Source organism: Equus caballus, chromosome X, assembly GCF_041296265.1.
Source record: "Equus caballus isolate H_3958 breed thoroughbred chromosome X, TB-T2T, whole genome shotgun sequence".
Lineage (NCBI taxonomy): Eukaryota > Metazoa > Chordata > Mammalia > Perissodactyla > Equidae > Equus > Equus caballus.
In genome coordinates, this window is record NC_091715.1 from 109,444,021 (window position 1) to 109,471,947 (window position 27,927).

General features: G+C 37.1%; 1 protein-coding gene across 9 annotated transcripts in view; it reads right to left on the reverse strand.

Moving 5' to 3' along the window:
• The window catches only part of DCX (doublecortin), a 367,328-nt gene that overhangs the window by 132,937 nt on the left and 206,464 nt on the right, over positions 1-27,927 (reverse strand). For 7 of the 9 annotated variants that reach the window (XM_070257762.1, XM_070257759.1, XM_070257764.1 and 4 more), the window contains one exon: positions 27,754-27,858. The exons of 1 other annotated variant lie outside the window; for it this stretch is intronic. In XM_070257762.1, coding sequence (XP_070113863.1) covers positions 27,754-27,839 — 86 coding nt within the window. In that variant the 5' untranslated portion in view covers positions 27,840-27,858. Of the gene's footprint in view, positions 1-27,740; positions 27,859-27,927 lie in introns of those variants that run through there. One more of the 9 variants, XM_070257766.1, reaches the window with a different exon arrangement.

Sequence of the window (27,927 nt, forward strand, 5' to 3'; positions counted from 1 at the left end):
ATGGAACATTCTTAAAGATAGACCATATGTTGGGAAGCAAGGCAAGCCTCATTAAATTTAAGAAGATTGAAATCATATCAAGCTTCTTTTTGACCATAATGATATGAAACTAGAAATGAACTATAAGAAAAAAGCTGGGAAAGTGACAAATATGTGGAGATTAAACAACATGCTCCTGAACAACAAATGGATCAATGAAGAAATTAAAGGAGAAATCAAAATATATCTGGAGACAAAAGAAAATGAAAATACATCATACCAAGTCATATGGGATGTAGCAAAAGAAGTCCTAAGAGGGACATTCATAACAACATGGGCCCATCTTAACAAGTAAGAAAAATCTCAAATAAGTAATCTTAAAATACACCTAACATAACTAGAAAAAACAAAGCCCAAAGTTAGCAGAAAGAGGGAAATAATAAAAATTAGAGCAGAAATAAGTGAAATAGAAACCAAAAAAATAGTAGAAAGAATCAATGAAACTGAGAACTGGTTATTTGAGAAGATAAACAAAATTGACAAATCATAGCCAGACTCACTAAGAAAAAAAGAGAGAAGCCACAAAGAAATAAAATTAGAAATGAAAGAGGAGAAATTACAAAGGATACTACAGAAATACAAAGGATTATAGGAGAATACTATTAAAAACTATATGCCAACAAATTGGACAATCTAGAAGAAATGGATAAATTCTTAGACTCATATAACCTCCCAAAACTGAATCAAGAAGAAATAGAGAATCTGAATAGACTAATCACAAGGAAAGAGATTGAAACAGTAATCAAAAACTTCCCCAAAAATAAAAGTCCAGGGCCAGATGGCTTCTCTGGAGAATTCTACCATACATTCAAAGAAGATTTAATACCTATCTTTCTCAAACTATTCCAAAAAACTGAAGAAGACAGAACACTTCTTAACTCATTCTACAAGGCCAACATCACCCTGATCCCAAGGCTAGACAAGGACAACACAGAGAAGGAAAATTACTGACCCATATCACTGATGAACATAGATTCAAAAATCTTCAATAAAATATTGGCAAACTGAACACAGCAATACATTAAAAGGATCATATACTATGATCAAGTGGGATTTCTACCAGGGATGCAGGGATGGTTCAACATCCACAAATCAATCAATGTGATACATCACATTAACAAAATGAAGAATAAAAATCACATGATCATCTCAATAGATGCAGAGAAAGCATTTGACAAGATGCAACATCCATTTATGATAAAAACTCACCATAAAGTGGGTATAGAAGGAAAGTACCTCAACATAATAAAGGACATACATGACAAACCCACAGTCAACATCATACACAATGGGGAAAAACTGAAAGCCATCCCTCTGAGAACAGGAACAAGACAAGGGTGCCCATTCTCGACTCTCTTATTCAATATAGTGCTGGAGATTTTGGCCAGAGAAATTAGGCAAGAAAAAGAAAGCAGAGGTATCCAAATTGGCAAGGAAGACGTGAAACTCTCACTGTTCACAGATGACAGCATTTTATATATAGAAAACCCTAAAGAATCCATCAGAAGACTATTAGACATAATCAACAACCACAGCAAAGTTGCAAGGAAGAAAATCAACTTACAAAAATCAGTTGTATTTCTATACTGTAATAATGAACTAACAGAAAGAGAACTCAAGAATACAATCCCATTTACTATTGTAACAAAAAGAATAAAATATCTAGGAATAAATTCAACCAAGGAGGTGAAAGACCTATACAATGAAAACTATAAGACATTTTTGAAAGTAAAGAGGAAAACATAAAGAAACGGAAAGATATTCCATGCACATGAATTGGAAGAATAAACATAGTCAGAATGTCTATATTACCTAAAGCAATCTACAGATTCGGTGCAATTGCAATCAGAATCCCAATGACATTTTTCATGGAAATAGAATCCTAAAATTCATATGGCACAAAAAAAGACCCCCAATAGCTAAAGCAATCCTGAGAAAAAAGAACAAAGCTAGAGGCATCACAATCCCTGACTTCAAAATATACTACAAAGCTAAAGTGATCACAACAGCATGGTACTGGTACAAAAATAGACACACAGATCAATGGAACAGAATCGAAAGCCCAGAAATAAAACCACACATCTATGGACAGCTAATATTTGACAAAAGAGCCAAGAACATGCAATGGAGAAAGGAAAGTCTCTTCAACAAATAATATTGGGAAAACTGGACAGCCACATGCAACAGAATGAAAGTAGACCATTATCTTGCACCATATGCAAAAATTAACTCAAAATGGATTAAAGCTTGAAGGTAAGACATGAAACCATAAAACTCCTAGAAGGAAATATAGGTAGTACACTCTTTCACATCAGTCTTAGCAGCATCTTTTCAAATACCATGTCTACTCAGGCAAGGGAAACAAAAGAAAAAATAAACCAATGGGACCATATCAGACTAAAGACGTTCTGCAAGGCAAAGGATACCAAGAAAGCAATCTTGAGAAAGAAGAAAGCTGGAGGCATCATGCTCCCTGATTTCAAGCAATATTACAAAGCTATGGTAATCAAAACAGAATAATATTGGCATAAAAACAGACACAGATAAGTGGTAAAGAATATAGAGCCCAGAAATAAACCCATGCATTTATAGTCAATTAATTTATGATAAAGGAGGCAAGAATACACAATGGAAAAAGGACAGTCTATTCAATAAATGGTGTTGGGAAAACTGGACAGCCACATGCAAAAGAATGAAATTGCACCACTATCTTACACCATACACAAAAATTAACTCAAACTAGATTAAAGACTTGAAACCATAAAACTTCTGGAAGAAAACAGGTAGTAAGCTCCTTGACATTGGTCTTGCCAATATTTTTTTGGATGTGACACCAAAAGCAAAGGCAACAAAAGCAAAAATATACAAGTTGGACTACATCAAACTAAAAAGCTTCTGCATAAGAAAAGAAACCTTAACAAATGAAAAGACAACATAATGCATGGGAGAAAATATTTGCAAATCATATATATGATAAGATATTAATATTCGAAATACATAAAGAACTCATACAACTCAATAGCAAAACAAAAAATCTGATTAAAAAATGGGCAAAGTATCTGAATAGACATTTTTCTAAATAAGACCTACAGAAGTCCAAAAGGTACAAGAAAAGATGCTTAACATCACTAATCATCAGGGAAATACAAATCAAAATGACAATGAGATATCACCTCACATCTGTTGTACTGGCTATTATCAAAAAGGCAAGACGAGGGGCTGACCCCGTGGCCAAGTGTTTAAGTTTGTGTGCTCTGCTTTGGCAGCCCAGGGTTTCACTGGTTTGGATCCTGAGTGCGGACATGGCACTGCTCATTAGGCCATGCTGAGGTGGCTTCCCACATGCTACAACTAGAAGTGCCGACAACTACAATATACATCTATGTACTGGGGGGATTTGGGGAGAAAAAGCAGAAAAAAAAAGAAGACTGGCAACAGTTGTTAGCTCAGGTGCCAATCTTTAAAAAAAAAAAAAGACAAGAAATAAGTGTTGGGGAGGGTGTGGAGAAAAGGAAACCCTTGTACACTTTTGGTAGGAATGTAAATTGGTGTAGTCACTATGGAAAACAGTATGGAAATTCTTCAAAAACTTAAAAATAGAATGATTATATGATTCAGCAATTCCACTTCTGGACATTTATCTGAAGAACATGAAAATACTAACTCAAAAAGATATATGCACCTCGATGTTCATTGCAGCATTATTTACAACAGCCAAGATATGGAAACAACCTAAGTGTCCATTGGTGGATAAATGGATAAAGAAAATGTGGTGTGTGTGTGTGTGTGTGTCTATATATATATATATATATATGCAATGAAATATTATTCAGCCATAAAAAAGAATGAAATCTTGCCATTTGTGACAGCATGGATGGACCTTGCGGGCATGATGCTAAGTGAAATAAGTCAGACAGAGAAAGACAAATACTGCATGATCTCACTTACGTGTGGAATCTAAAAGACAATAACAAAAGCAAAAACCAAGCTCATAGATACAGAGAACAGATTGGCGGTTGCCATAGGGGTGGGCGAAATAGGTGAAAAGAGTTAAAAGGTACCAACTTCCAGTTATAAAATAAATAAGTCATGGGGATCTGATGTACAGCATGGTGACCATAGTTAATAATATTGTATTGCATATTTGAAAGTTGCTAAGAGAGTAAACCTTAAAAGTTCTCATCACAAGAAAAAAAAATTCATAGTTATGTATGATGATGGATGTTAACTAGACTTATTGTGGTGATCATTTTGCAATATATATAATATCAAATCATTATGCTGTACACCTGCAATTAATATAATGTCATATGTCAAAAATACCTCAATAAAAATAAATTTAAAAAATAATAAGGAAATAAAATACTGAGTAAAATACACGAAGAAAACTCTGTGTATGAATGTTTATAGCAGCTCCATTCATAATCGCCAAAAACTGGAAACAACACAAATGTTCTCTTTTTTTTGAGGAAGATTAGCCCTGAGCTAACTACTGCCAGTCCTCCTCTTTTTGCTGAGGAAGCCTGGCCCTGAGCTAACATCCGTAACCATCTTCCTCTACTTTATATGTGAGATGCCTACCACAGCATGGCATGCCAAGCGGTGCCATGTCCACACCCAGGATCTGAACCAGCGAACCCCGGGCCGCCGAGAAGCGGAGCATGTGAACTTAACCACTGCGCCACCGGGCCTGCCCCCACAAATGTTCTTTGATAAGTGATGGGTAAATGAACTGTGGTACATCTGTACAATGGAATATTGCTCAGCAATACAAAGAAACGAACCACCAATACAGGCAACAACTTGGGTGAATCTCAAATGTATGTTAAAAGATAATTTTCAGTGTTCTAGAATAAGTGATGATGGCTGCACTTTGTGAATATACTAAAATATACCAAAAAACACACTGAATTGTACACTTTAGGAGGAGGAATTTTGTGGCATGTGAACTATATTTCAATATAAAAATGGCAAAAAACATAATTTTCAGAAAAAGTTAAAATCCTAGCTCTTGTACGGATATAAAAATGAACATGTTAAAGATTTATTTTACTTATATGAGGGACACAGACAGATGTAATAACCGATTCAAAGCAAAAGTGAAAAAGCGCAAATTTATGTGAAGGTATTGAATTGCAAATAGAGGTAAAACTGGTTTTTCCAGAGAAAGGAGGGAAGCCAATCAAAACTCTACTGGATAAGACAGAGTTTGCATATCCATCAGCTACCTACAATTTACAAAGTAATTTTGCTCTTTGCAAAATTGCTCAAAGACAATGAATCAGGTAGCTCAAAGGCCTGAATCAGACAGCCTGGAAGAGTATGATATAGATAATGCAGAGTTTTCCATTAAGGTACAAAGTTTTTTCCTACTATGTGTCAAAATTCATAACTGTACACTTCACAAGTCAATTTTACTTTATGATAATTTTTAAAATTAAAACTTTAGAATTATTACACAGTCACTTTGTAATAATAGGTGATCAGAATGGAAATGGAACACCCAATAGGAGACTTTTGCAGCTGTCCACACTAAGCACAGTAGAAGCTAGTGTTTGGGTAGAACCTGTGGACAATGAGAAAAACCAACTGATTTGAGATTTTGAAGGTTAAAGCACACACTGAAAGCAATTTTTAAATGCAGCCAGGCCTGCTCCAACAGAGTAATTTATGAGTTCAGAGGAAGTGCAGCCAGAGACATGGATATGCCTTTGTTCTTGGCTGAGAGGAGGCTAGGATCTCATGACATCTCCCAGGACTGACCACTAAGCTAAGGTCAAGTTCACCATCCACCATGTGGAAGACAACCATGTTTCCCACCCCTATTCCTGCAACTGAAACACCCTACAGTACTTCCTTAAATGAGACACATTTATTAACACAAAAGAGCAATGATAGAAGATTTATTCGTAATAGCAAAAAACTGGAAACAAGGCAGCTGTCCACCTGCAGAAAAATTGATAAACTGTGATATACTCAAGCAATGAAATACTACTCAGCAATAAAAAGATACAAACCACTGATACATAATAACATGAATTACTCTCAAATGTATTATGCTGAGTGAAAGAAGCCTTCCATAAAGAGTACATACTATAGGATTCCATTACATGAAATTCTAGGAAAGGCAAATTACACTATGGCCCAAACATATCAGAACACTGGTTATCTCTAAACGGTGTTGGGGGTGAGTAATGACTGGGAAGGAACATAAGGGAAATTTCTGATATTCATATTCTGTATCTTGGCAGTGGTTTGGATTATACACTTGTATGTATATGTCAAAACTCAGCTAATGTACTACGTGGGATTTGTACATTTTGTTGTATGTTAATTTACATCAAAAGAAAAAAAGGACCTTAGAGAATTATTGAACTCTAGCAAATGACATACATACTTATGTGTTTAGGAGGAAGTGTACCGGAGACTGCAACTTACTCTGAAATGCCTCAAGCAATAATACAATGGATTGATGAATGTATAGATAGGATGGCTAGATGGAAAAGTATGTTATAAAGCAAGTTCAATAAAATGTAAATTGTAGAATCTAGGTTGTGGGTATACAGGTGTTCACAGAAAAATTTTCAACTTTTCTGTATCTTTGAGAGTTTCATAACAAAATGCTGGAAAAATTTTAACTGGAATCTTCCCCTCTAAAAATAAAAAGCAACAAAGAAGATCCTTCACGAATCCAAGCCAGCAGCTCTCATTTAAAACTGAAACTCACCTCATGCTTTCAGCATTAGGTTAAGCACAAGGTGAAATAAGAAATTAATCAAGGGCAAACCTTGGTGTCTTTCAAATGGTTTTCAGGGCTTTGATTTATTGTTTAGGAAGGAGGAAAAGCACTCATTCCTCAGAAGACAAGAATCAGCATTTTTAGAATAGAAAAGGGAGCCAGTTGCCTATTTCTGATTCATTTGTAAAGCTGTGTGGGCGAGTGCAAGAAATGAACAGAAAGAACAAGCACAACCATACCCAGGAGCCCTTCTCTCATTGCCTGGGTTATGTACTGTGTTTTATCAGGGATTTAGCAAAGGCCCTTGTGCTCCCTGTCTGAATCCTCCAAATCTTATCCCAGTCCTTTTCCTTAGATTAGAATCTGAAATCTGGGGCCGGCCCCGTGGTGAGTGGTTAAGTTCACGCACTCCACTTCAGCAGCCCAGGGTTTCACCAGTTCGGATCCTGGGCGCCGACATGGCACTGCTCATTAGGCCATGCTGAGGCGGCGTCCCACATAGCACAACCAGAGGCACTCACAACTAAAATATACAACTATGTACTGAATGGGGGGAAGAAGAAGGAAAAAAAGAAAAGAAAAGAAGATTGGCAACAGATGTTAGCTTGCAACAGATGTTAGCTCAGGTGCCAATCTTTAAAAAAAAAAATCTGAAATCCACTCACAGATCCTAGCCTTAAGGTAAGGCTTTGATCCCTGCTAGGTGCAGGAAAGACTCTATAGCATAAATGCAAGATGTAAATACAGATAGGGATGTGATGGGATGGCAGTCTGCCAGGGAGGCTGCTTGAGTAGACTGTGTGTCTTGTGGGGAGAGGAAGAAGAGGGAGGAAAGGAGGACCACTTTGATAATTCCCACACATCTGCATAAATAACACAAATAAATATACAAATAATGCCTTTCATATTAGACAAAGTCAAAAATCTTTAAAAGCCCGAAAGAAAAACAGAAGTGAGCAATAATCTGATTACCCAGAGATAGTATATTTTCATCCAGACTTTTTCTTTCTGTGTATTCTGATTTTTTAAATTATATTTTTGTTTTGAGATAATTGTAGATTCACATGCAGTAGTAAGAAATAATTCTGAGAGGTCCCATCTAACCATTATCCAGATTTCTCCAATGGTAACATCTTACAAACCTATAATACAATTTCACAACCAGGATATTGACATTGATACAGTCAAGATACAGAACAGTTCCATCACAGCAAGAATCTCTCACGGTGCTCATTTATAACCTCATCCAATTCCTTCATATATCCACTGACTTAACTTCTCACAATCATTAATCTGTTCTCCGTTTCTATAATTTTGACATTTCAAAAATGTAACATAAATGGAGCATTTAGTATGTAACCCTTGGGATTGCCTTTTTTTCACTCAGCATAATTCTCTGGAGATTCATCCAGGTTGTTGTGTGTATCAATAGTTTTTCAATCTAAGTGAGTTTCTTGTAGACAACGTATAGTTGGATGGTGTTTTTTTATCCATTCTGACAACTCTGTCCTTTAATTTTAGACTTTAATCCCTTTACATTTAAAGTAGTTACTGATAAGGAAAGGCTTACTTCTGCCATTTTGCTTCGTCTTTTACGTGTCTTAAACCTTGTTCCTCATTGCCTCTTTTACTGCCGTTTTTGTGATTCATTCTTTTTTTTTTCTAGTGTACCGTTTTGATTTCTTTCTTGTTTATTTTTACATATATTTTAAATTTATTTCCTTACTGGTTGCCTAGGGGATTACAATTACTATCTTAACTTTCTAACAGTCAAGTATGAATTAATAATTTAGTTTCACTAGTATAAAGAAAGTATTCCTTTACAGCTCCATGCCCCCTTTATGTTGTTATTGTCACAACTTATTTACTTACACACTGTGTGCCCATTAATATAGATTTATAATTATTATCTTATTTACTTACATTTTAAGTCATACAGAGAAAAACAGGAGTTTCAAACCAAAAAAAGTACAATACTATTGGCTTTTATATTTACCTATGTAGCTACCTTTACCCTTGCATAAATTCCATAGTTTATCATGCATAATTCTTTCTATATATTGCTGAATTCTATTTCTTGATATTTTTAAAGGATTTTTATGTATATATTCATGAGGGATATTGGTCTATAATTTCTTTCCTTCCTTCCTTCCTTCCTTCCTTCCTTCCTTCTTTTCTTTCTTTCTTTCTTTCTTATCTTTGTCTTCTTTTGACATCAGGGAAGTTCTAGCTTCATAAAATAAATGTGAAAGCATTCCCACTTTTATTTTCTGGAAAAGATTGTGTAGAATTGTATTAATTCTTCTTCAAACATTTAATAGAATACTCCAGTAAAACTGTCTGGACTGGGAGATTTTTTTTTTTTTCCTATTGAGTTCATAATAGTTTACATCAATGTGAGATTTCAGTTGTACATTATTTCTTGACTGTCACCACATAAGAGCTCCCCTTCACCCCTGTGCCCACCCCTACCCCCTTTCCCCTGGTAACCACTGAACTGTTTTCTTTGCCTATGTGTTTGTTCCTATTCCACATATGAGTGAAATCATCTGGTGTTTGTCTTTCTCAGTCTGGCTTATTTCACTTAGCATAATTCCCTCAAGGTCCTTCCATGTTGTTGCAAATGAGATGATTTTGTCTTTTTTATGGCTGAGTAGTATTCCATTGGATATATATACCACATCTTCTTTACCCAATCATCAGTTGATGGGCACTTGGATTGTTTCCATGTCTTGGCTGTTGTGAATAGTGCTGCAGCGAACATAGGGGTACATATGTTACTTTGGATTGTTGATTTCAAGTTCTTTGGGTAGATACCCAGTAGTGGGATAGGTGGGTCGTATGGTAGTGCTATTTTTAGTTTTTTGATGAATCTCCATACTGTTTTCCATAGTGGCTGCAGCAGTTTGCATTCCCACCAGCAGTGTATGAGGGTTCCCTTTTCTCCACACCCTCTCCAACATTTGTTACTTTTACTCTTAGTGATTATAGCCATTTTAACAGGTGTGAGGTGGTATCTTAGCATAGTTTTCATTTGCATTTCCATGACGATTAGTGATGTTGAACATCTTTTCATGTGCTTATTGGCCATCTGTATAACTTCTTTGGAAAAATGTCTGTTCATATCCTCTGCCCATCTTTGATCGGGCTGTTTGTTTTTTTTATTGTTCAGTTGTGTGAGTTCCTTATGTATTATGGAGATTAACCCCTTGTCAGATACATGATTTGCAAATATTTTCTCCCTGTTGGTGGGTTGTCTCTTTGTTTTGATCCTAGTTTCTTTTGCCTTGCAGAAGCTCTTTAGTCTGATGAACTCCCACTTCTTTATTATTTCTTTTGTTTCTCTTGTCTGAGAAGACATGGTATTCAAAAGGATCCTTTTAAGTTCGATGTCAAAGAGTGTACTACCTATACTATCTGCCAGGAGTTTTATAGTTTCAGGACTTATCTTCAAGTCTTTGATCCATTTTGAGTTTATTTTTGTGTATGGTGTGAGATAATGGTCTACTTTCATTCTTTTGCATGTGGCTGTCCAGTCTTCCCAACAACACTTATTAAAGAGACTATCTTCTCTCCAGTGTATGTTCTTGGCACCTTTGTCAAAGATTAGCTGTCTGTACCTGTGCAGTTTTATTTCTGGGGTTTCGGTTCTGATCCATTGATCTGTGTGCCTATTTTTGTAGCAGTACTATGCTGTTTTGATTACTATAGCTTTGTAGTACATTTTGAAGTCAGGGATTGTGATGTCTCCAGCTTTGTTCTTTTTTCTCAGAATTGCTTTAGCTACTCAGGGTCTTTGGTTGCCCCATACGAATTGTAGGATTCTTTGTTCTATTTCCGTGAAGAATGTCATTGGGATTCTGCTTAGGATAGCATTGAATCTGGAGATTGCTTTGGGTAGTATGGACATTTTAACTATGTTTATTCTTCCAATCTATGTGCATGGAATCTCTTTCCATCTCTTTATGTCATTATCTATTTCTTTCCGTAATGTCTTATACTTTTCATTGTATAAGTCCTTCACCTCTTTGGTTAAATTTATTCCTAGGTACTTTATTCTTTTAGTTGGAATTGTAAATGGAATTGTATTCTTGAGTTCTCTTTCTGTAAGTTCCTTATTAGAGTATAGAAAAGCAACTGATTTTTGTAAGTTGATTTTGTGCCCTGCAACATTACTGTAGTTGCTAAGTATTTCTAATAGTTTTCCAGTGGATTCTTTAGGGTTTTCTATATATAGGATCATGTCATCTGCAAACAGTGAGAGTTTCCCATCTTAAATCGCTATTTGGATATCTTTCTGTTTCCTAATTGCTCTGGCCAAAACCTCCAGTACTATGATGAATAAGAGTGGTGATAGTGGGCATCCTTGTCTTGTTCCTGTTCTCAAAGGGATGGCATTCAGTTTTTCCCCATTGCTTATGATGTTGGCTGTGGGTTTGTCATATATAGCCTTTATTATGTTGAGGTAATTTCCTTCCACCCCCATTTTGTTAAGAGTTTTTATGATAAATGGCTGTTCAATCTTGTCAAATGCTTTCTGTGCATCTATTGAGCTGATCATATGGTTTTTATTCCTCATTTTGTTAATGTGGTGTATCATATTGATTGATTTGGGGATGTTGAACCATCTGTGTGTCCCTGGTATAAATCCCACTTGATCATGATGTATGAATTTTTTGATGTATTGCTGAATTGGGGTTGCCAAAACTTTGTTGAGCATTTTTGAATCTATGTTCATCAGTGATATTGGCCTGTAGTTTCCCTTTTTATGTTGTCCTTGTCGGCTTTTGGTATCACAGTGTTGTTGGCCTCATAGAATGTGTTCAGAAGTTTCCATATTCCCTAATTTTTTGGAATAGCTTGAGAAGGACAGGTGTTAAATCATCTTTAAAGTTTGGTAGAATTCCCCAGGGAATCTGTCTGGTCCTGGGCTTTTATTTTTTGGGATGCTGTTGATTACTGTTTCAGTCTCTTTCCTTGTGATTGGTCTATTCAGATTCTCTATTTCTTCTTGGTTCAGCTTTGGGAGCTTGTAAGAGTCTAAGAATTTATCCATTTCCTCTAGATTGTCCATTTTGTTGGCATATAGTTTTTTGTAGTATTCTCTTATAATCCATTGTATTTCTGTGGTGTCCATTGTTATTTCTCCTCTTTCATCTCTAATTTTATTTTTCTGAGGTTTCTCTCTTTTTCTCTTTGCAGGTCTGGGTAGGGATTTTTCAATTTTGCTTATCTTCACAAAGAACCACATATTAGTTTCATTGATCCTTTCTACTGCCTTTTTTGTTTCAATAGCATTTATTTCTGCTCTGATTTTTATTATTTCTCTCCTTCTGCTGACTTTGGGCTTTGTTTGTTCTTCTTTATCTAATTCAGTTAGGTGTAGTTTGAGATTGCTTATTTGGGATTTTTCTTGTGTGTTAAAGTGTGCCTATGTTGCGATGAATTTCCCTCTTAATACAGCTTTTGCTGCATCCCATAAATTGGTATGGTATGTTTTCATTTTCATTTGTCTCCAGATATTTTTTGATTTCTCCTTTAATTTCTTCAATGATCCATTGCTTGTTCAATAGCATGTTGTTTAGTCTCCACATCTTTGTCCCTTTCTGAGCTTTTTTCTTGTAATTAATTTCTAGCTTCATAGCATTGTGATTGGAAAAGATGCTTGTTAGTATTTCAATTTTCTTAAATTTATTGAGGCTTGCCTTGTTTCCCAACTTATGGTCTATCCTTGAGAATGTTCCATGCACACTTGAGAAGAATGTGTATTCTGCTCTTTTTGGATGGAGTGTTCTATATATGTCTATCAAGCCCAACTGATTTAGCTGTTCATTTAATTCCACTGTTTCCTTGTGGATTTTCTGTCTGGATGATCTATCCATTGATATGAGTGGAGTGTTGTGGTCCCATACTATTATTGTGCTATTACTAATATCTTCTTTTAGTTTTGTTAATTGTTGCTTTAAGAACTTTGGTGCTCCTGTGTTGGGTGCATAGATATTTATAAGTGTTATTTCTTCTTGATGGAATGTTCCTTTGATCATTATATACTGCCCTTCTTTGTCTCTCTTTACCTGTCTTATCTGGAAGTCTACTTTGTCTGATATAAGTATTGCGACACCTGCCTTCTTTTGTTTGCCATTAGCTTGGAGTATCATCTTCCATCACTTCACTCTGAGCCTGTGTTTGTTGCTGAAGGAAGCATATTGTTTGGTCTTATTCTTTAATCCATCATGCCACTCCATGTCTTTTTATTGGAGAATTCAATCCATTTATGTTTAAGGTGATTATCAATATATGAGGGCTTAATGCTGTCATTTTGTCACTCATTTTCTGGTTTTCCTGCATTTCCTTTGTTTCTCATCCTGTGTGTTTTGGTCTACCCATTGAATTATGTAGTTTTTTATGATATGTTTCTTTATTTTCTCATGATTTATTATTTGTGTCTCTGTTCTGCTTTTTTGTTTAGTGGTTAACATGAGGTTTGTATTCAGAATCTCCTGTATAAGATAGTCTATTTTCTGATGGCCTCTTGTTTCCTTAAGTCTAAACCAATTCAGTCCCTTTTCTCCTCCCCACCTACGTTGTTTTTCTCACATCTCATTCTATCTTGTGTTGTGAGTTTGTGGTTAAAATGACAAGATTATCTTTGTTTTTGGTGTTTCCCCTCTCTTTAACTTTAATGCTACACTTGAGCATTTGCTACCCTATTCTGATTCTGTATACCTATCTATCTCCTTACTCTGTGCTTTGTAACCCATTTCTTCCTTTTTTTTCCAGTATGAGGGCCTCTTGAGGATTTCTTGTATGGAGGCGGGTCTCGTGGCTATGAACTCCCTTAGCCTTTGTTTGTCTGGGAAAGTTTTTATTTCTCCATTGTATCTGAAGGATATTTTTGCTGGATAGAGTATTCTTGGATGAAAATTTTTGTCTTTCAAAGATTTGAATCTGTCATTCCATTCTCTCTTAGTTTGTAAGGTTTCTGCAGAGAAATCAGCTGCAAGCCTGATAGGGTTTCCTTTGAAGGTTATTTTCTTCTGCCTTGCTGCCCCTAGCATTCTTTCTTTGTCATTCATTTTGCCAGTTTTCTACTATATGCCTTGCAGTAGCTCTTTTTACATTGACATATCTAGGAGATCTGAAATTCTCTTCCACACAGATTTCCATCTCTTTCCCTAGGTTTGGGAAGTTCTCTGCTATTATTTCTTTTAACACACTTTCTGCTCCATTCTCCTTCTCTTCTCCTTCTTGAATACCTATAATTCTTATGTTGCATTTCCTAATTGAATCAGATATTTCTCAGAGACTTTCTTCATTTCTTTATAGTCTTAGTTCTCTCTCCTCCTTGTCTATAGCATTTTAACATGTCTATCTTCGATTATGATGATACGCTCCTCTATGATGTCCACTCAAGCCTTCAGAGAATCTGTATTTTTTTTTATCTCTTCCATTGTGTCTTTCATCTCTAATATTGCTGATTGATTCTTCTTTATAGTTTCAATCTCTTTTCAGGAGTAGCTCCTGAACTCATTGAATTATTTCTGTACATTCTCTTTTACCTTGTTGAGTTTTTTGATGATGGCTATTTTGAATTCATTGCCATTTAGACTACATATTTCTGTGTCCTCAAGACTGAATTCTGGGTACTTGTTGTTTTCTCTCTGGTCTGGAGATTTGATATAATGTTTGATATTGCTAGAGGGGTTGGCTCTGATCTTATGCATCCTGATATTATTTGGTTGCAGTTACTGCCTATTGACACTGTGTGGTGGTCAAGAGCCATGTATGCTGAGCCTTCTGCCTTCAGCCAAAATTCCAGGCAGTGGAATGGGCTCAGGGAGGGTGGGAGGAGTGGTGCTTTCTCCTGCATGCTCTCAGGGCTGTCTTGCTCTGCTCTTGCTATCTCCTCTCCTGGGGTGTTGGCTTGATGAGGTCACCCACTGTGAAAGCTCTCGCCCCAGTAGAGTTTTTCCCTCTAGGCTGCATAGGCCCTCAGGGCTCCTTGATGTTCCCATGGATGAACATCCCCTCCCCTGTTCCTTCCCTCTCAGAGGCCTCCTGCAGTCATGGATCACAGTCTATTATGGGAGGGATGAAGTTTTCTCTTACCCGATTCCAGCTCTTCCAAGGGTGGGCTCCAGCCTCTCCATGCTCCGTCATATGGCTGGGTCTATCTCTCCAACATTTTTGTGTTGTGTTAGGATGTCCTCTGTTGGAGTATGAATGTCCCTTTTCATTGTATGTTGGAGGGGAGAGAATCCTGGGCAAATTCACTCTGCCATGATGCTGATGCCACTCTGGAGATTGCTTTTTGGATTTCTTAAATTACCAATTCAACTTATTACTGGTTATAGGGCTATTAAAATTATTGATTTTGTGTTAGATGAATTGTGGTACTGTATGTTTTTCAAGGAAGCAGTCCATTTAGTTTAAGTGGCCAAATTTATGTGTATAGAGATATTTGTAGTATTCCCTTGTAATTCTTTTGATATCTGAAGAGTTAGTAGTGATATCCTCTGTTTCATTCCTGATATTGGTAGTTTGTGTATTTTCTATTTTTTGTCAGTCTTATTAGACATTTGTCAATTTATTGATCTTTTCAAAGAACAAGGTTTTTGTTTCATTGATTTTTTTCTATTGTTTTTCTGTTTTCAAATTTCATTGAATTCTCCTCTTATCTTTATTATTTCCTTCCTTCTGCCTGCTTTTGGTTTATTTTGTTCTTCTTTTAAGTTGTTGCTATAGGAGCTTAGATTATTGATTTAAGACCTTTACTCTTTTCTAATGTATGCATTTACTGCTATAAATTTCCCTCTCATTACTGCTTTAGCTATGTTCCTCAAGTTTTGATATGTCTTGTTTTCCTTTTTACTCATTTTGTTGTATATTTTATTTTTCTTTTTCCTATTATTTAGAATTATATTTTTTAGTTTCCAAGTGTTTGTTGATTTTTCTATTATCTTTCTGCTATTAATTTCTAGTTTGATTCCTTTGTGGCCAGAGAACACACTTTGTTTGTGTTCCACTCTTAAATACATTTTGATATATTCTATGGCCTAGGATATGATCCATTTTGGTGTATGTACTGTGGGCATGTGAAATGAATGTATATTCTGCTGTTGTTGAATACACATTCTATAATAGCAATTTCTATAAATGTTGACTGGCTCCTGTTGTTTGATGGCGTTTTTGAGTTCTTCTATACTTTTGCTGGTTTTCTGTCTCATTGTTCTATCAATTGTTGAGAGAGAGTTGTTCAAATCTTTGACTATAATTCTGGATTTGTCTATTGTTCAGTTTAGTTCCACCAGTTTTTGCTTCATGAATTTTTTGTCTCTGTTGGTTGGTATATACACGTTTAGAATTACTATGTCTTCTTGATGGAGTAATCCTTTTGTTACTATATAATTTCCCTTTCTCTCTCTGGTAATCCTCTTTCCTATGAAGTCTACTTTATCTGGGGCTTGCCATTGACTAATGTTTGCATGATGTATCTTTAGCCTTCTTTTCAATCTGCCTGTACCATTATGTTTAAATTGAGTTTTTTGGAGGTAACATATAATTGGGTCACTTAAAAAAAATCCACTCTGCCAAAAATCTTTTAATTAGTTTATTTAGACCATTTACATTTAATGTAATTATTGGCATGTTAGGGCTTAAGCCTGTCATTTTATTTATTTTTGTTTTCTGTTTGCTTTCTTCATTTTTTTGTTTCTGTATTTTCTATTCCCTGCCTTCCTATGGGCTACTTGATCATTTCTAGGAATTCCATTTTGATTTATCTGTAGTATTGTTGAGTATCTCTTTATATAGCTTTTTTATTGGTTCCTCTAGATACTATGTTATATGTACATAACATCACCATTTATTGGTGTCATCATTTTGGCAATTAAAGTATAGAAAGCTTACCTCCCTTTCTTCCCTATAACGTCTCCCATTTATAATCTAATTGTCTTAAATAGTCCCTTTACATCCATTTGAAAGCACATCAGAATGTGTTATATTTTTTGCCTCAACCATTAAACATAAATATAGAAAACTCTAGAGGAGAAGGAAAGCTTAGTGTATTTATCCACATTTTTCCTTATCATTTTCTTTCTTTCTTCCTGGTACTCCTTTCTTAGAGAACTTCCTGTAGCAATTTTTTTAGGGCAGGTCTACTGGTGATATTCTGTTTTCCTTCATCTGAGAAAGTTTTTATTTCCCCTTCCTTACTGAAGGAAAGTTTTGCTATATATAGAATTTTGGGCTGACAGATCTTTCTTTCAGTTCCTGAAAAATATTGTGCCACTTCATTCTGGCTTTCAGTATTTCTGATGAGAAATCTGATGCCATTCTAATTATTTTTCCCCTAAAGTTAAAGCATCTATTTCTCTGGCTGTTTTCATGGATTTATCTTTGTCTTTGGTTTTCATTAGTTTAATTATGATGTATCTTGGCATAGATTACTTTGGGCTTATTCTGTTTGGGGCTTGATTTTTAAATCAATATGTTTATGTTTCTTGCTAAATTTAGGAACTTTTCAGTCATTATTTTTTAAGGTACTGTTTCAGCTTTGCTCTCTTTCTCCATTACTTATAGGACTCTGATAACACAAATGTAAGACCTTTTGTTATAGTCTCACATGTCCCTGAGGCTCTGTTTTTTAATCTCTTTTCTCTCCATTGTTCAGATGGTAATTTGTATTGTGCTATTTCCCAGTTCACTTAATCTTTCTTCTATCTACTCCATTCTTCCATTGAGGCTATCCACTGTAGCTTTTTATTTCAGTTACTGTATTTTTTAATTCCAAAATATCCATTTGGTTCTTCTTTGTATCTTCTATTTATTTGATGAGATTTTCTGTTTCTTTGCTGAGGCTTTCTTTTTTTAAATTATTTGTTTCAAGAGTGTTCATAATTATGTTTTGGAGCAATTTTATAATGGTTGCTTCAAAATTTTTCCCAAATAACCCTCACATTTCTATCATCTCAGTGTTGGCTTCTATTGGATGTCTTTTTTTACTCAGTTTGATATCTTTCTGGTTCTTGTTATGATGAGCAACTTTCAATTGGAACCTGGACATTTTCACATTATGTTTTGAGTCTCTGGATCTTATTCACACTTTCTGTTTTAGTTGACTTTATTTGACACAATTTCAGTGGGGGAAGGAGTGAGTGCCACCTCACTAGTGGAGCTAGAAGTCCAAGATCCCCACTTGGTCTCTGTTGACATCTGAGTTGGGGAAGAGCTCCTCATTTTTGCTCTGTGGAGGTCGGAGTTCTGGCTTTTCATGCAGCTTCAACTGACACAATGTTAGGCATGGTTTCATTACTCTCTACTATACCTCCTCTGAAACCATCCCAGTAGAGAATGTGAGGGACACCTTGCTACTGCTGCATAGGTGTGGAAGTCCAGGCCCCCCAGGTGGTCACCCTGACATCATAGTGGAAGGAGGGCTCATTACTTCCTGGTGGGGTTGAAAGTCTCAGCTCTCTAATTTGACTTATTCTGGAGGAAATGTTCATTACAGCTTTGCCAGAGGGGAAGTCTATACTCCCCACTTGGCCTTTGATGGTGTGGGTGGGGGTGAGGTTATGGTTTTTTCAGTGGTACTTGAATGGAATAGAACAATTATTTTATGAGTGTTTTCTCTCTCACTAAGCTGTCCCTTTCCTGGCCCTTTGCCTAGAGAGAGCAGGCTTTTGTTTTTCTATACCCATTGGTGTTTCTGGGTTGCTGGCTTCTTCAGCTTCAAGTCTTGGAAATATGAAATAAAAAGAAAACTCAGGGAATTCATCAATGTGTCATTCTTCAGGTCCTGAGGTCCCTGGCCAGTCTGCCTTCTTTTTTCTACCTTTTAGAATTTTTTCATGTTTGTTTTATATATAATGTCCACGGTGTTTAACAGTACTTATTGGGAGGAATAGGAAAAAGTATGTATACTCCATCTTCCTGGGCCTAATTTGTGTTTATATTGCCCTAGCATCTTCCAGTCCTCCAATGTGACAGCCAATGTTATTTCCCACAAGGACCATATAACTGAAGAAGTAAGAGATCATAAATCAAGAGTACAATGATTGTGGACCAAAGAGGGAAAGAAACACAGTTTGCTCTATCAGCATCAGTGTGTTTTTATACACAGAACTAGATAAAGAGTAGTTACTCTCATTGGCACTGCCCTCAAATTGATCAAGCTCTGTGGGACACAGAATGGATTTTTTTAGAAGGGACAGGGAAGAATCAAGATGGATACAAGGATAGGAAAAGAGCAATGACATTTAAGTGGAATGCCAAGAGTAGCCCCTTTTGATAAGGAAAAGTGACTTTTTCTCAATCTATTTACAAAGTGCAGTGTGGACAAGTCCCCTGATTGGCACTGTCCCTTCCACCCAGATTGCTGCTCCAAGCCTCTACTTATAAGTTCTTCAGGAACTTAACTAGTCCAGGGCATAGTTCACAGCAAGTAGATACAGAAAGATTGTGAGAAAGTGCCTATGGTAAATCCAGTGCTAGTCCAAGGAGGTTTCATCGATCCAGATGCTGCCTGAGTTGTCAGGGAAGGGTATCCCACAGAAGAGTACACCTATGCTAAATCTTGAAAGTTTTCTAGATAAAAGGGTGAAGGGAGGCAGGTCCACACTGGCTGCATAAGAATCCTCAGAGAACCTTGTTGTCTTAGTCTGCTTGGGTAACCATAACAAAATGCTGTAGGCTGGGTGACTTAAACAACAGAAATTTGTTTTCTCATAATTCTGGAGGCCAGTAGTCCAAGATCAACAAGATAGGTTTCTGGTGAGAACTCTTCCTGGCTTGTAGATATGTGCCTTCTTGTTGTGTGCTCACGTGGCCTTTCCCTAGTGTGTGCATGCAGAAAGAGAGATATCTCTCTCACTCTCTTATTATAAGGCCACCAATCCTATTGGATTGGGCCCCACCTTTATGATTTTATGATCTCTATTAACCTTGATTTCCTCCTAAAAGCTCTATTTACAAATACAGTCACATTGGGGGTTAGGCTTTTAATGTATGAATTTTGAGGGGACATAATTTAGTTCATAGCACTTGGTAAAAATGAGAATTGTGGAGCCAGCTGAACTCCTAGAGATTCTGACCTGGTAGGTCTGGGGTAGATTCCATAAATGTGTGTTTTGAACAAGGAAACCATCTGATTTTAATGAAAAGCTAGGACTAGGAAGACAGTGGAAAATATCAGTAACATAAATGAATAGAGGGTGCTACAACAGGATGGCATGAGCTTTAAAGATATTGACAATTAATAGAGTGTTTTGGTCACCAATTCCAATGTGTGTGTGGGGGGAGGGTGATTTCTCCTCACATGACCAAGCAATTCTCAGACAAGAGCAGGGTGTCCTACAATTCAACTCAATTCTGAGACTGTCTACTGATAGATAGCATCAGATTTCATAGGTTAAGTGTTCAGTCGCATAAGACTGCCCTCCCCCACTGTAGACATCAATCACAAGTCTAGGTTGTCACCTGAGCTTCTGACCAATCCAACAACCTCCTCCTTAGGTTTGATTAATTTCCAAGAGCAGCTCATAGAACTCAAATAGACATTTTACTTACCGGATCACCAGTTTATTATAAAAGGATATAACTCAGGAACAACCAGACGAATGAGATACATAGAGAAAGGTACAGGAAAAGGGTGCAGAGATTTTGTGTCCTCTCCAGCAGCACCACTCTCCCCAAATCTCCATGTGTTCACCAACCCAGAAATTCTCTGAATCCTGTCCTTTTGGGTTTTTATGGAGGACTCATTACATAGGTATGATTGATTAAACCACTGGCCATTGGAGATTGATTCAACCTCCAGCCTCTCTCCCCTCCCTGGAGGTGAGGGGGTGACACTGAATGTTCCAACCCTCTAATCACATCATTTGTTCTCCTGGCAACCAGCCCCCATCTTTAGGTGGTGTCCATAAGTCACCTCATTAACATAACAAAAGCACCTTTATGAGTTTTCATCACTCAAGAAATTCCAAGGTTTTTAGGAGGTCTGTGCCAGAAATGAGGATGAAGATTAAATATACATATACATATTTATTTATTTATTTATTTATTTTTGGCACCTGAGCTAACATCTGTTGCCAATCTTTTTTTTTCTTCTTCTCCCCAAAGCCCCCCAGTACATAGTTGTATATTTTTGGTTGTAGGTCCCTCTGGCTGTGCTTTGTGGGACACTGCCTCAACATGGTGAAACCCTGGCTGCTGAAGCAGAGTGCACAAACGTAACCACTTGGCCATGGGGCTAGCCCCTAAATATATATTTATTATAAATATCAATATCACAACAATATAGTTGAGAAGTCAAAGCTGATACACAAAATAATGGGTGCATATTACATAAATGCCATTAGGTATTATTTTGGCTGGTACAAGCACTAGTGGTAGCAGGAAGAAGGGAGGATTGAGTGAACAAACAGAAGGAGATGAGAATGAGCATGGCACTATTCATGAGGACAGAGGCCTGTCTGTCTGACAGAAGATCTTTACACAGAGTAGGGAGAGATGGAGTTGGTGGATTAGAATGGGGCCAGATATAGACATAGAAGACGCGTAAAATCAGAGACATCATGGTAGGCTGATGGATCAGCATTTGTTGAGAAGATGGATTGGCACTTGTTGAAAAGACCACATGAAAGAAAAACAAGCTGCAGCCATATTGGGTTTCTGCTCTCACTCCTCTAATAAGCTGGTTGGCAGCTGCAACTCCCCAGACATCTTGGATGGAGTATGTGAAGGCAGAGAGCCATCTCCAAGTGAGGGACCACTCCTAAAGAGTGGTGGGGATAGGAATCTGGAACAAGACTAACTGATGATAACCTAAAATTTCAAGGATTAAGGGATCAGATATAGAAAAATAATCTTTCTAGAGGGAAAGGATAGGATGTAAGGATATAAGAAATGGTAAGATAAGATCAGTTTTATATATAATGCTCCACCCAGAATCAGGAACTTTTGAGGAGCTATCAGTGTCTGATTTCATATGTTGTGTTCCCCAAAATGCTTAGCACACAGCCTCATGCATCAATGATGTTCAACAAATTTCAGCAGAAATAAAATAATTATTTTTATTTAGCTTGATGTTTCATACAATGTTAAAACTCCTAGAGTAAAATTGACTGAATAAGAAACCATCACAAAATCAGTTATTGAGCATTGACTATGTGCAAAGCATTGCTACTGAGCTAGTAAAAATAAATCTTTAATCAGGAGTGCTGCAAGACCTTAACCAAAATAGGTCTTAGATGTTTAATATTGTATACCACTAGAGTACGCTGCATACCTTCACCTTCCTGAAAGATTAATAACAGCTATGATTTCAATTTTCAAGGGCAGATAGAATCAAGAGAGGCAATATTTCATAACGGTTAAGAGCACAGACTTGAGTCAGGCTGCCTGGGTTTAAATCTTTGCTGTGTCAATTACTTACAGTCTGACATTAGTCAAGTTACATACCTTTTCTATGTCTTGTTTTAATCAATTATAAAATGTAATAATATAAATGTCACATTAGATCAGATGGACTTAGTAGATATATATAGAACATTCCATCCAAAAACTGCAGAATACATATTCTTTTCAAATGCACATGGAACATTCTCCAGGATAGATCACATATTAGGCCACAAAACAAGTCTCAATAAATTTAAGAAGATGGAAATAATACCAAGCATCTTTTCTGACCACAATTGTATGAAACTAGAAATCAACTCTCAGGAAGAAACTCAAAAAAGCCACAAATATGTGGAGATTAAACAAAATTCTACTGGACCACGATTGAGTCAATGAAGAAATCAAAGGAAAAATAAAAAAAAAATACCTGGATACAAACGAAAATGAAAATACAACATGCCAAAATTTATGGGTTCTAAGAGGGAAGTTTATAGCAATACAGGCCCACCTCAGCAAACAAGAAAAATCTCTAAAAAATCTAACAATGCACCTAAAGGAACTGGAAAAAAGGAGAACAAACAAAGCTCAAAATCAGTAGAAGGAAGGAAAGAATAAAAATGTGAGCAGAAATAAATGGAATAGAGACTAAAAAACAATAGAAAAAATCAATGAAACCAAGAGTTGGTTCTTTGAAAAGATAAACAAAATTGACAAACTTTTAGCTAGACTCACCAAGAAAAAAAGAGAGGTCAGCATCATGGTGGAGCGAGCGTTCCTGGTAATCTCTTGCTTCTACCATACCACAAAAAAGACATTCATTCTCCAACAGAAGATATCCAAACACAACACAAAAGATGTCTGAAAAACCCATGCAGCTGTATGATGGAGGACAGAGAGGCTGGATCCCCTCTCAGAGGAGGTGGAATGGGGCAGGAGAAAATTTCACTCCTTCCCCAAAAGACTGGGATATGGGACCATAGGCCGCCTCTGAGAGGGAAGTAATGGGGGAGAGTGGGGAATGTTCATTCGTGGGAACATCAAAGATCCTTGAGGGCCCTCACAGCCTAGGGGAAAGCCTCTACCAATGTGAAAGCTAACTTGGGGGTGACCTAATCAGGCCAACATGCGAAGAGAGCAGATAGTGAGGGCAGAGCGAGAAAACCCAGAGAGCATACAGAAGAAAGTGCCCCTCCTCCCCACATGCCCAGGGGAGGATCCAGTGCCTGGAATCTCAGAGGAACACAAAGGGCTCAGAATACACAGCTGTTGACCCCCACCCAGTGGCAATAGGTGGTAACTGCAACCAAATAATACCATGATGCATAAAACAGAGCCACACCCTATAGCAGTATCAAAAATTCTATTAAATCTCCAGACCAGAGAGAAAATGACAAGTACCCAGAAATCAGTCCTGAGGACACAGAAATATATAATCTAAATGACAGAGAATTCAAAATAGCTATCATCAAAAACCTCAACAATTTAAAAGAGAGTTAAGAGAAACAATTCAACTAGTTCAGGAGCTACTTCACAAAAGAGATTGAAACTATAAAGAAGAATCAATTAGAAATATTGGAAATAAAAGACACAGTGTAAGAGATAAAACAAAATATGTATCCCCTAAATGCTTGAGTGGACATCATAGAGGAGAGAATCAGCAAAATCGAGGACAGACATGTTGAAATGCTCCAGATAGAGGAGGAGAGAGAATTAAGACTAAAAATAAAGTAAGAAAGTCTCTGAGAAATATGCAACACAATTAGGAAAAGCAACATAAGAATTGTAGGTATTAAAGAGGGAGAAGAGAAGGAGAATGGAGCAGAAAGCTTGTTCAAAGAAATAATAGCAGAGAATTTCCCAAACCTACGAAAGGAGATGTAAATCCATGTGGAAGAGGCTATCAGATCTCCTAAGTATGTCAATGTAAAATGACCAACTGCAAGGCACATAGTAGTGAAACTGACAAAAGTGAATGACAAAGAAAAAATACTAAGGGCAGCAAGGCAGAAGAAAATAACCTACAAAGGAACCTCTATCAAGCTTTCAGTGGATTTCTCTGCATAAACCTTACAGGCTAGGAGAGACTGGAATGACATATTCAAATCCCTGAAGGACAAAAACTTTCAGCCAAGAATTACTCTACCAGTGAAAATACCCTTCAGATATGATGGAGAAATATAAACCTTTCCAGATAAACAAAAGCTAAGGGAGTTTGTAGCCACGAGACCTCCACTACAAGAAATCCTCAAAAAGGCCCTCATACCTGAAGGGGAAAAATGGGTTACAAAGCATGGAGCATTGAGATAAATAGTTAGACAAAATCAGAAAATTATAGCTATACATCAGAACAGGTTAGCAAATACTCAAGAATAGCACTAAAGATAAAGGGAAGGAAAAGATAATCTTTTCAAAAACAAAGGATAATCTTGTTTATCAAAACAAGTATAAACTTGTCATTTTAACCACAAACTAACAGCACAAGATGGACTAAGATGTGAGAAAAACAACTTAGGAGAGGAAGAGGAAATGGACTGAATCGGTTTAGTCTAAGGAAATAAGAGGCCATCAGAAAATGGACTATCTTATCTATGAGATTTTGAATACAAACCTCATGGTAAGCACTAAAGAAAAAAGCAAAACAGAGACACAATTTAAAAAAATGGGCAAAAGATCTGAACAGACATTTCTCCAAAGAAGATATACAGATGCCCAACAGGCACGTGAAAAGATATTCAACATCATTAACTATCAGGAAAATGCAAATCAAATCTACAATGAGATATTACCTCTTGCCCATCTGAATGGCTATAATTAACAAGATAGTAAATAACAAGTGTTGGAGAGGATGTGGAGAAAAAAGAACTCTCATACACTGCTGGTTGGAGTGGAAACTGGTGCAGCCACTATGAAAAACAGTATGAAGATCCCTCAAAAAATTAAGAATAGATCTACCATATGATCCAGCTATCCCACTGCTGGGCATTTATCCAAAGAACTTGATAATGCAAAAGCATAAGTATATCTGCACCCCTATGTTCATTGCAGCATTATTCACAATAGCCAAGACTTGGAAGCAACCTAGGTGCCCACCAAAAGATGAATGGATAAAGAAGATGTGGTATATATGCCCAATGGAATACTACTCTGCCATAAAAAACGATGAAATCTGGCCATTTGTGACAACATGGATGGACTTTGAGGGTATTATGGTAAGATAAATAAGTCAGAGGGACTAAGTCAAATATGGTATGATCTCACTCATAAATAGAAGATAAAAACAACAACAAACAAACACATAGAGACAGTTGTTGGATTGATGGTTACCAGAGGGGAAGGCGGGAGGGAGGAGGGCAAAAGGGGGGATTAGGCACACGTGTGTGGTGATGGATTATAATTAGTCTTTGGGTGGTGAACATGATGTAATCTACACAGAAATCAAAATATAATGATGTACACCCAAAATTTATATAATGTTATAAACCAACGTTACCACAATTCAAATTAATTAATTAATTTTTACAAAGGTAATAATAATAGTGTCTACCACCCAGGATGTTGTGAGCAATTCACAAATTAATGTAGGTAAAATGTTTCATTAGTTCCTGGTATATTGTAAGCTTTTGGTAAATGTTAGATACCAGTATTATTATTACTCAGCCTCTCTTAAACATCTTCTTTTACTGATGTTGGTTATTTATACCAGCTAAGTTGCACACAGCCCCTAAGCGACAGTCTTATTGACTATAAATATATATTTTTTATAGTTTTATGATAATCGCTACTATCCATCTTGCTCAGCTGAGAGAAACACGGAGAAATTGCTACTTGCAGGCTTTGGGATCAGATTGCCTTGGTTCCAATCTAAGTTCTGCTTTATACTAACAGTGTGAGCCAGAAAAATTTATTTCAGCTCATTGAGGCTTGGATTTTCTCACTTGTGACTCAGGGATAATATATACCTCACAAGGTTGTTGTGAAACTTAATTGGGATAATGGGTGTAAAGTGGCACAGTGACTGGCACAAAGTGATCAACAACGGCGAAGTGGCACACACTGTAACTCTTGGGAGGGAGAGAAGTGGGACACTGAAACTCCCTCCTCCCACTCAGAATGAGAGCTCTGGTGCAGATCAAGAATAAAATGGAGTTCTGGAGTCCACAGAGCCACACAATTAGACCACCCTGCTAGTGTGGAGTATAGGAAATATAAATAGAACTGGCCTAAGGCAATAAACCCTTGCTTTCTTTTGGCTTTCTTGGAGCCCTTCTTTTCTGCATAGTTTGCTCTTTTTATTCTTGATCCCAGAGGGCTGGTGCAATAAGACACCACTCCCCAGCTCTTGGAAATTTGAGCAGGACCAAGGTGCAGCCCAGGTGAAAGGAGACAGAGAGAGGGTAGCTTAGCACATCTAGGTCTTATGAAAAAAAAAAAAAAAAGGGATAGTGAGAGAGAGGGAGAAAGGGAGAACACTTTTTCCTATGTCTTTGTCCTCACTTACTTCCCCCTTTTAGGCCAAGTTCTACGATCCAGTGAAGAAAGATATGGTGTGGGCCGTGGAGAAAAGGACCAAAGAACATCCTCAGCATCTTGCTGAGCTTGCCCTCTTGTATGGGTCCCACACTGGACGGGAAAAAAGAGTCCTTGGTAGCATACACGGTCCAATCCATGACCGAATAAAGAGTGTTCCCTCAGTGTTATTTATCTCCTGAATACTGAAGAGGTTTTTAAAAATGGTTGCAAATTTATTGAAACTCCTCCCATCGAGAAGTGAAGTATGCATTCCCTCTCTCTGAATTAAGTTGGTCTTGTGACTGCTTCAACCAATACAATATGGCAGAAGCAACACTATATTGCTTCTGATGTTAAGTCATAAAAAGCCATGCAGCTTCCACCTGGTTCTTTTAGGATAATTGCCCTGAGGGAAGCAAGTTGCCCCATAAACAGTTCAATAACTCTGAGACTGCCACATGTAAGAAGCCACACGTAAGTGCTCCAGGCAACAATCTCAGCTACTCCAGTCTTCCAGCCATTCCCACCAAGGCACTAGATGTGAAAGTGAAACCATTTTGGATCCTCCAGACTATCTCATCCATCACCTAAGTACCTCAAGTGACCTCAAGTGACACCACAAGGAGCAAAACAATCACCCAGCCAATCTCTGACTGAATTCCTGAACCGAAGAATCCATGAGCATAATAAAATTGTTCTTGTGCCCCTAAGCTTGGGATAGTTTATTATGCAGCAATTGTCACTGGAACTGGTACTTAGCTAGGGTCTGCAGATGGCTAGTTGAGGTTTGAAAGACCCAAGATACCCGACTCAAATGTCTCTTTTCCTGTGGAACATGGCCCTGGCTTTGTGGTAATGCTTTTCTTCCACCTCATTTTAGCTCATTTTGAAAAATAAGGCCGTGGCCAAACACTGTGTGGTGACAGGATAGAAGAGCAGAAAGAGAAAAATAACTGCTGGGGGTAAAATTAGTGCTTCTTAGGTGATTTTGTGAGAAGGAAGTGCCGGTGGACTGGGATCAGCTTCTGAAGCTGTCCCTAGCTCTCCTTACCCTGAGAATTTACCTCTGTCTCCTCCAGCTCCAGGGGGACAGCCATGGATATTGGTTCCTTCCCACCATCAGCACAGCTGCCTTCTCTTGTTGCTTCATGTAGACTCATTCTGAAAAACTAAGAGATAGTAATAACCATGACCATCCCAGCTCAGAATTTTTGAAGGCCAGTGAGATTGCGGCAAAC